At 49.9% G+C, this 8,745-nt stretch overlaps 1 protein-coding gene across 1 annotated transcript; it reads left to right on the top strand.

Annotated features, from left to right (window-relative positions):
* Positions 1-207: 207 nt before the first annotated feature.
* SOX18 (SRY-box transcription factor 18) lies at positions 208-6,902 on the top strand. The gene is made up of 2 exons (XM_033153753.1): positions 208-1,052; positions 4,426-6,902. Exons 1-2 carry the CDS (start codon positions 551-553, stop codon positions 5,304-5,306), a joined length of 1,383 nt encoding a protein of 460 aa, XP_033009644.1. The 5' UTR covers positions 208-550; the 3' UTR covers positions 5,307-6,902.
* Positions 6,903-8,745: the final 1,843 nt, after the last annotated feature.

Raw genomic sequence — 8,745 nt, forward strand, 5'->3', positions numbered from 1 at the left:
TCACTTCGCGGGGGGACATTTGCGTCTGGCTAGCTCGGAGGAGGCGCTGCTGCGCGCCTGACTGAGGTTTGCGCAAACGGAATTGCCTCCCCGCGACTTAATCCGACAGGAGGGAGAGGAAAGTCGGGGGAGGGGGGGAGCAATTTCCCCGATTTCCTTTGCCGGGAGGGGGGAGCGCAGAATGAAACCGCGCGTCCATCGCCCTCCTCCGTCGGGGGTGTTCCTAACGGGCCCGTCTAACCCCTCCTCTTTTCCCGTCGCCCTCCCTCGGATGGGGAACGCAGCCTTTATAATGTGGCCCCTCCGACGGGAGCATCCTTTCCAGCGCGTGCTTCTTGTCCTCCTTTTTTTGGAGGGGGCGAACCAAGCCAGCCCTTAGCTCGGGCCGAATCCTGCCTTCTTCTCTGGTTCCTTTGCGCATTTCGATCCGCTGATTCCTTTGCTAGCGTTTTCTTCTTTCCTTGGAGAAGGGAACCCGATTCTCTTCTTGTTGTCCGTGTTTTTTCTTTTTCTGCTCGCCTTGTGATCCCAAAAGGTCCGTCTAGCTGGAATGAATATATCTGAGCCTAGTTTCTGTAGAGAGGAGATACCCCAAGCCAGAGGCGACTTTTCATGGGGAGCCGTCGCGGGAGCAGCCGCTGCGCCACCGCCGCCTCCGCCTCCGCCGCCTCCACCTCCTCCCGCCGCCGCTGCCTCTGATCCCGGGCGCGCCTTCGCCCAGCACAGCCGGGCCGCGGAGCCCGCCGTCTCCAGCCGGACCCCCAGCCCGGAGCCGGCCTTCGGATTTCGCCCAGGCGCAGCGGCGTCCATCAGGGGAGGCGACCCCGGCGGCGCGCTCTTGGGCACCTCGGCTGCGTCGAGCCGTTCTCCCAGCCCCGACGCCGGCTATGGCTACGGCGCCGTCTCGGGCCGTCCGTCCGACGGCAAGAGCGCTGAGGATTCCCGCATCCGGCGCCCCATGAACGCCTTCATGGTGTGGGCCAAGGACGAGAGGAAGCGGCTGGCCCAGCAGAATCCGGACCTGCACAACGCGGTGCTGAGCAAGATGCTGGGTAAGCGGTGTGTGTGAGTGCACTGTGGGACTCATTGCCACCAGATGATGACCACCAGGAGCTAAGGTGGCTTTGGACACATCCATAGGGAAGCGAAAGTCAAGCATGGGCGTAGCCAGCATCTATTTTAGCGGGGCAGGCTTTATGTTGGGGGGGCAGAACCTCAGTTAGTTAAGTATTTTTATTGATTTAGGGGGGCAGCCTTCCCCTGCCTTAGTCATGCTCATGCTTGAAAGGCTTCTCCCTCCCTCTGAGAACACACTCAGGTGCTGAAGGGAGACCTGGGGTTTGCAGAAATCCGTTTTAGCAACCTATAATGGGGGCCCTCCAGAAAAGACCCTGTGAAGACCAAGCATGCTCAGTAGCAATGGGATGCTGAGGGTTTTGGGGTGGGGGGGTTGACAACTGGAGTGGGAACTATCCTAGAGGAAGGCATAACTAGCAATCTAGACTCCTGAGCAGAGGCACACCCCTCTCTCTCTCACACACACACACACTGCAAAATTTTGTTGTAGGTCCCACATGTTAGCTATACCTGAGAAATGGAACTTGCATGTTCTAAGGCAGTTTACCTCAGAGTAAGAATGGAGGCTGGGGGCAAACAGGAATGGAGGTGGCCGCTGCCTTTTTGTACTGCTGGTGGGCTCCGTGGGGGCATCTGTCTGAACAGTGCAGTTCTTACAAGGGTCGAAAAGGAGTTTGGGAGAGGGGAGAGGAGCAGCCATGAGGAAGGAAGCTCTCTCTCTCTCTCTCTCTCTCTCTCTTTAAATTTATTTTGAGGAAGCTCTCCTCTTATGGTGCAACCTTTCTCATCAGCCCCTCTCTGCAGGTCATTCACAGTACAATCCTGCACATTTGTACCCAGAAGTAAATTGCAGCGTGGCTCATTCCCAGATAAAGGGGTATAGGATTGTGACTTTAACCCAGATAATTTACCCATCCGTTGCACCTACCACAGCAGGGGAGTGCTAGGGCAGATCATTTCGCTCTTGCACTATTACTGCACACGCTTGCAAATGTTTCTCACAAAGCTGAGAAAGCTGCCAAAGAAAGTCTTTTTTTAAAATCAAATGTGCATTCTGGCTAAGCGTGCGGTTTTAAAACTGAACTGCAGGGAAATGCATTGGGTGTTATTCTGCGATACGTTACTCTCAGTCCCCTCTTCTCCCGAAAGGATACAGTTCAAAGACTAGGAGAACGTTTTCCCCTACACTCTCTTACTAATTTCACTTCTTCGGGATAAAAGGATCCACAGTCAATGAGTAATAGGAGACCCTGAAAGATGAACACATTTATAAGCTTTTCGGCTTCTGTCGCTTCATCTGATGATGCAGGACATTTCATCTTCAATTGGGAGGTGTGTATGGGAAGGGATGCAGGGACACACACATAAAGCAGAGGGTGGGAGGAAGATTGCCCCAACAAAACCCCGAGATACAAAAGGTAACTATTGGTCTATCACATTTCTATCACAAACCCAAATTTATACAACGTAGGAAGCTGCCGCATCCTGAATCATTGGTCCATCTAGCTCAGTACTGTCTACACTGACTGGCAGCTGCTCTCCAGGACTTTGGGTGGGAGGTGTGTCTCTCCCAGCCCTATCTGGAAATGCCAGGGATTGAGCCTGGGACATTCTGCATGCAAGGCAGATGCTCTATCATTGAGCTGTGTCCCCCCCCCCACCCCTTATTGCAAGGTAAGAGCAAAGTGACTCATTCACAACAACAAACCACAAGCTTCTTGTGCCAATTTTATTGAAGGATAGGCTATTAGGAGGAATAGAGAGATGGTGCAGCATTAATGTGTCAGCATACATTTGTTTGACTTGGTTGAAATGAAATATCTAGAGGGACGCAAAAGTGCTGTAGGGTTCGTAGGGTTCCTAATCATCCTAGCCTCCGGGGCATAGAGAGCCATCTCATAAGTCTTTATGCACCCTTACTTTTCTGCAGTGTGAATCTTGATTAAGTCCAAATTCAGTATTATCAAATTTGCAACAAACAGAATAGGAAGGGGTTGAGTAACTTGTTCCATTTGTGCAAGGATGTATGCTTTCACAATGGAACTTCCTCCCTCAAATTTGTTTTGGGGGTTCTCCCAATCCACTGGGGCAGATTTGGAGAGGGCACAGGATGTGCACTGAGGGGACAAGATAGGGAAGTTCTGTTGCACAAGCGAAAATCCTTGCACTAACAGAGTAAGCACATTGGATCCCGCCCAGACAAAATGCCATTTCCCCTTGTCCTTGGAAGCTGTCAAGGAAAAAAGAACTCATTAGTTCTCTTATTCCCCCCACCCTTTCCTGAGCACCTATCTAGAAATGAGAGACACAGGCTCCTAAATAAGAATTTCATATATAGCTTAGCTACCCACCCCCTTGCAAAGTGTCCAGGGTCCTCTCTATCCATACATGCAATGTATGGATGTTAATTACTATGGGGCGTTTCTAAAATGAAAGCCTATTGTTCGGCAATGTGGATATCGCATTTGCATTTCAGAGTAGACAAGAGAAATACAAAAACCACTTGCAAGGAAGCTGACATCATTGTGGTTGTGTGAAAGCACCATAATGCACTCTTATCAAAAATCTGCACTTTGGTTTCCCCTCTCTTTAACTACCTTGTGATAGTGTGTGTGTGTGTGTGTGTGTGTGTGTGTGCAAGTAAGGAAGAGCAGGGGGGGAGAGAGATGTTTCTAGTCGAAGTGGAATCTCCATCATATCAAAAATCACAGCAGGGTAGTAACTTTATCAGAACCCATGAAAACGTTCCAAAATAGTGAATGTACTCTCAGGTTCTCTAAAACTCTCCATCGAACTGGATGATAAACCTGATCTCCTTCCCCACACCCTATTTTACTTGGCATCCAGAATGATGAGATAGCTCACCATCTTGTGACATCTTGGGGTTGTTCTCATGGGTCATACCAAGAGATCATGAACCTATCAGGGACTTGGAGCCATGATCTCCCAGAGGATCTATTGTACCTTCTTGGCATAGTCTGTCTGTCTGTCTGTCTGTCTGTCTGTCTCTCTCTCTCTCTCTCGTCTGGCATGGTTAAGACACATGGTGAAAAAACTGGAATCTAATGTCCCCAAGGTAGACAGGGGCTGACGAGATGACCTTTTGGTGATTGGACTTGTATGGTTTAAAAACAACAACAGCTTCCTACTTCCCAATGTGAAACACGTTAATGCAAGTACTGCCTATTGTTTAATGGCCTTTGTATGCTGCAATTATTACATGAGCAATAGTCTGGGCTTTCTGAAGCAGGTGAAGGACTCAAACCCTTGATCTGCTGGAGCCCTTAATTCTCCCCCATTTCTGCTGTAGCTTCACGCCTGTGTTTTTCCTTTTCGGACCCCCTCCAGGCCAGTCGTGGAAAGCGCTCAGCGCCAACGACAAGCGCCCCTTTGTGGAAGAGGCGGAGAGGCTGAGGATCCAGCACCTGCAGGACCACCCCAACTACAAGTACCGCCCCAGGAGGAAGAAGCAAGCCAAGAAGATCAAGAGGATGGAGCCCAACATCCTCTTGCACAATCTCTCCCAGCCTTGTGGCGACGGCTTTGCCATGAACCACCGGGCTGGTGGCGCCATCGGGCACCCGGGCCATTCCCAGCCTCCTCCGCTCAACCACTTCAGAGAACTCCGCTCGGTGAGCTCTGATATGGAGAACTACGGCTTGCCGACCCCTGAGATGTCTCCTCTGGACGTCTTGGAGCAGACGGAGCCGGCCTTTTTCCCTCCGCACATGCAGGACGACTGCAGTGTGATGTCCTTCCGAGGCTACCACCACCACCCTCCTCCTCCTCCTCCACCTCCCCAGATGGAGTTTACCCCGGAGAAAAACCTGGGGAGGAACATGCCCATGGGCTACCCGCAGAACCCACCTCACCTGGCTGATGCCATGAGGACTCCCCACCCACCTGGTATGTACTACAACCAAATATGCGCCGGAGCCGCCAACGGGCTTTCAGCCCACCTGGGCCAGCTCTCCCCGCCGCCCGAATCTCACCACCTAGACGGCGTGGAGCACTTGAACCCCAACGAGCTCTGGACAGAAGTGGACCGCAACGAGTTTGACCAGTATTTGAATATGAGCAGGACTCGTCCCGATCCTTCGGGGTTTGCCTACCATGTCTCCGTGTCCAAAGTGACTCCTCGAAGCCTCTCCTGCGAGGAGAGCAGCTTGATATCGGCCTTGTCCGATGCCAGCAGCGCTGTCTATTACAGCACCTGTATCACTGGGTAGGGCTGTGCATATGTGTTCAGCAAGGGGAGAGAGGTTCAAGGCTGAGCAGCCCGGTTTAACCGTCATTTCTCTTCCCCCGGGGAACCCTGGGAACATGCAAGGGGGAACCTTGGGATCTTGTACCTGAATTCCGCCTCCTGACCACAATTCCCAGGATCCTTTGAGTGAAGCTGTGCCAGTTAAACCGGTGTGAATTTGACGGAAGCTCAGAACCTACACGTACCCTTAGGAAAGGCATGATGCTCAGGTGCTAACCTCTTTTTTATTTTTTGCTCCAAATGAGAGCAGCTTGGTTTCCCATCCCATTGTCCTTCTAACAAATTTATTCTTACCTTCTGAGAGGCAGCCCAGCTCAGCTAATGTGCCCGTCCTTTGAGAAACAAGTGCCAATCTGCCGAGGAGTGAGCGAAAAATACCTGCAGGAACTTTGAAACTGTTGCTGCGGAGAATTACTGCAGAGAAACTATTTGCCCTTCTACTGTTGCGTCCCAAGCAGTGCTTGGGAACCTCACCCCTGAAGCCTGTGGAGTTTTCTGCATTTAAGGGCCTCTTCACACTTAAACAGATTTTTTATTTTTTATTTTTAGTGTCCACTGAAGGTCGTTCAGCATAAACCCATGAGTGTCGCTGTCAGGATTTTCATTCTCTCCCGTGCTGCGGAGCGTGTGCGACTACTAGTCACGTGTGCGTGTCACAAATGTGTTTGCAGAGCAGACACGTGTGCATCGTACTCATCTGGGAGCAAGGGACTGGATGTGGCAGGCTCGACTTTGCTCTTGTCTAATGTGTGAAAGAGCCCATAGATCCCCTGCCTTGCGCATTTTTAGCTGAAGCATTGGGTTGGGGGGGCAAAAACACGGGACCCTGCACCCTTCCTTGTTCAGCGTAATGTGCAAATCATCTCAGATGCCAGACCCGACATTCATCTAGCTGAGATGCCCACCTTTATCCCCACAAGTGCCTTTCTGTGCATCAGCCTTCCAAACCCTCTCCCCTTGCCTGTGAACATTGCAATATTTAGATTATCTCATTAAATGCATTGCTTGGTTTTTTTTAATAAATAATAATAATAATAATGCTGAACCACTGATATACTGTATTGCTATGTAGCACAACGAGATAGACTGTTGCTAAGCAGAAGGAAACTGAATTCATAGGGTGCCGAAATGTGTGAGGGCGGACAGTTTTTCTGGACCTTTTATGCCCCAGAGGGAATTATAGTGGGTGCAGCTTTTCTTCGCACCTGCAGCATTATAACACGACAAGCCACAAGATGCTGAAATCCTTTCCCTCTGGATTGCTGGGAAAAGTTCAGGAGCCTGGTTCTCCGGTGCATTTGATCTCTTCCAGTGTTTAAGATGTCTGTACTGTAAGTCTGCGTAACTGGGGAAGCAGGGTGGGGAGGCCGTGGCTCTCGACATCTGGGGGTTTGTTTTCAGCAGTGAAGTGAGGTTTGTCGTTCTTCAAAAGCAGGCTAGCCGACTGACCCAGAGCTGAATTGCAGAAGCATCACCCAAGTCCTAGAACATGCTGGGATCAGGTGGCGAGGGTGCCGTCTGCAACCCAACAGAGCACATGGCAAAAAAAAAAAAAAAAAAAATTCCTTTCACTGTCATGCCTCTGCTTTGCATGCCGAGGGCACTGTCGTGGGGTAAAGCTATATTCATGCCTAAAACAGGTTGGATTGAACTGGCTTGTGCAGGAGGGGAAGCACTGACTGCAGTGGGGGTTGAGACCTTCCATAAAAGGGGTTGGGCCATCAAGGAAGGGAAATAGAAATAACTGTGACGAGGGGGGGGGGGTTAAGACTGGTTAAAGTGGTATGAAGTGTGATGAAGGGAAAGGGTTGAAAAAAGCCGTTAAAATAAAATTGACAGATGGTCCTTTTAGGCTGGCATAGCTTTACCCAGATTGTGCCCGTTCACTTCAAAGCCAGCCCACTGATTTCAGTAGCTTCCAAATGATTTAGAAATCCATTCCCCCCCCCCCAATGCCTCTTCATATAAGGCTGTAATTTCTAAACATCCCTATCGGAAAGCTGACCGAACCTGCTTCGACTCAACTTCCCTGTGAACCTCTACGTAAATCCCATTGAAGCAGCTCTGCTAAGCTTTGCCCGTGTAAACCAATGCTCTTTGTAATCACACTGATGGAAGCATGGGGGGGGGAGAGGTGCATTTGAAGCTGCCATGTGAGATCTGAGCCACTGCTGTCTCCTCCGACTGGTGGCCGTAATTCAAGGGCTCAGGGCAAGAATCTTTTCCCCACTCCTCTGGGATCCTGTGAGCTGGTGGCGCCCAGCACTGAAACTGGGACCATCGTCGTGCAAAGCAGATGTTCTGCCACTGGCCTACGGCCCTTCCCGAAATGTAGGCAGCTCCTTCAGCCCAAGTCAGACCACTGGCCCAACTCACTCAGTATTGTCCATGATGTTGACTGGGTTTCAGAGGGGTGAGTCTCTCCCTGCTCTGCCTGGGAATACAGGCAATTACACCCGAGCCACAGCAGCCCCTGTTTTTGGGATGGAGGTGTAACGCCCAGCCTTCCACTTTCCCCAAAGTCTGCGCCATGCCTTGAGAACCAGCATTTTCAGAGTTGGGCTATTAAGACTAAAGGAGAAGTGAGTCAGGGCTCATCCACACTGACCTGTGCTTCGCATTCCTAGGCAGAGGTCCACACTTTCCAGGTCTGTGTCCAACAGCTTTTTATTAATATTATTTTTGCTTTCCCTGCAAAAAAACAAACAAACGCTCTTTACCACCGAATTAGTGGTAAATTCAGGTAAATTCAGGTCTTCTGCAAATTGCCATTTGCTCCTAATCAGCAGTATGGATCCAATTTTCTTGGGGAAAGCAAATGGGAGAAAAAGAAAGAAAGAAAGAAAAGTGCTCTGAAATGGACTGGGAAAGTGTGACCCTATGCTTAGAAAGCGTGGGGTGGGGAGGTGAGTAAGGAGGACCCCTAATAAGGTGTTCAAAACCGGGAGTGATTCTTTTGCAATGATTGTTATGGGACAGGGACTAGTTTAGTGGTGCCAAACAGGCACATTTTTCACTGTATCAAGATTATTATCTTTCATTTGAACCATAGGACTATATTTTTATTAAGTCTTTTTATATCTATCAATCTATCTATCTATAAATGATATTTAATTTGTTCATGCATTTTATACTACCGAATCTCTTTTCTGTCTCTTTTGGTAATAAATTAAAGGGTATCCGTGTCACGGAAAGCATTTATGTAGCAACTGAATTAAAACAAATATAAAGAACAGAGGAGAGGGGGGGCAGTTTTAAGTCGTAAAATCGTGTGCGACCATTTTCTGGAATTTTTTTTGGGGGGGGGAATAAGGAGAGCATTTTCGATCGCCACAATCAGTGCAGAGACCAAGGAGACTCGACCCCACGGTTGGGGGGGGGGGAGAGATCTGTATAAAACC

This window comes from Lacerta agilis, chromosome 6, assembly GCF_009819535.1.
Source record: "Lacerta agilis isolate rLacAgi1 chromosome 6, rLacAgi1.pri, whole genome shotgun sequence".
Taxonomy (NCBI): domain Eukaryota; kingdom Metazoa; phylum Chordata; class Lepidosauria; order Squamata; family Lacertidae; genus Lacerta; species Lacerta agilis.

Excerpts from the sequence above, each read along its gene's own strand:
- SOX18 (XM_033153753.1), top strand. The coding sequence starts at position 551 with ATGAATATATCTGAGCCTAGTTTCTGTAGAGAGGAGATACCCCAAGCC. Across the intron at positions 1,053-4,425 it reads GGTGCTGAGCAAGATGCTGG|GCCAGTCGTGGAAAGCGCTC; the intron begins GTAAGCGGTGTG and ends GACCCCCTCCAG.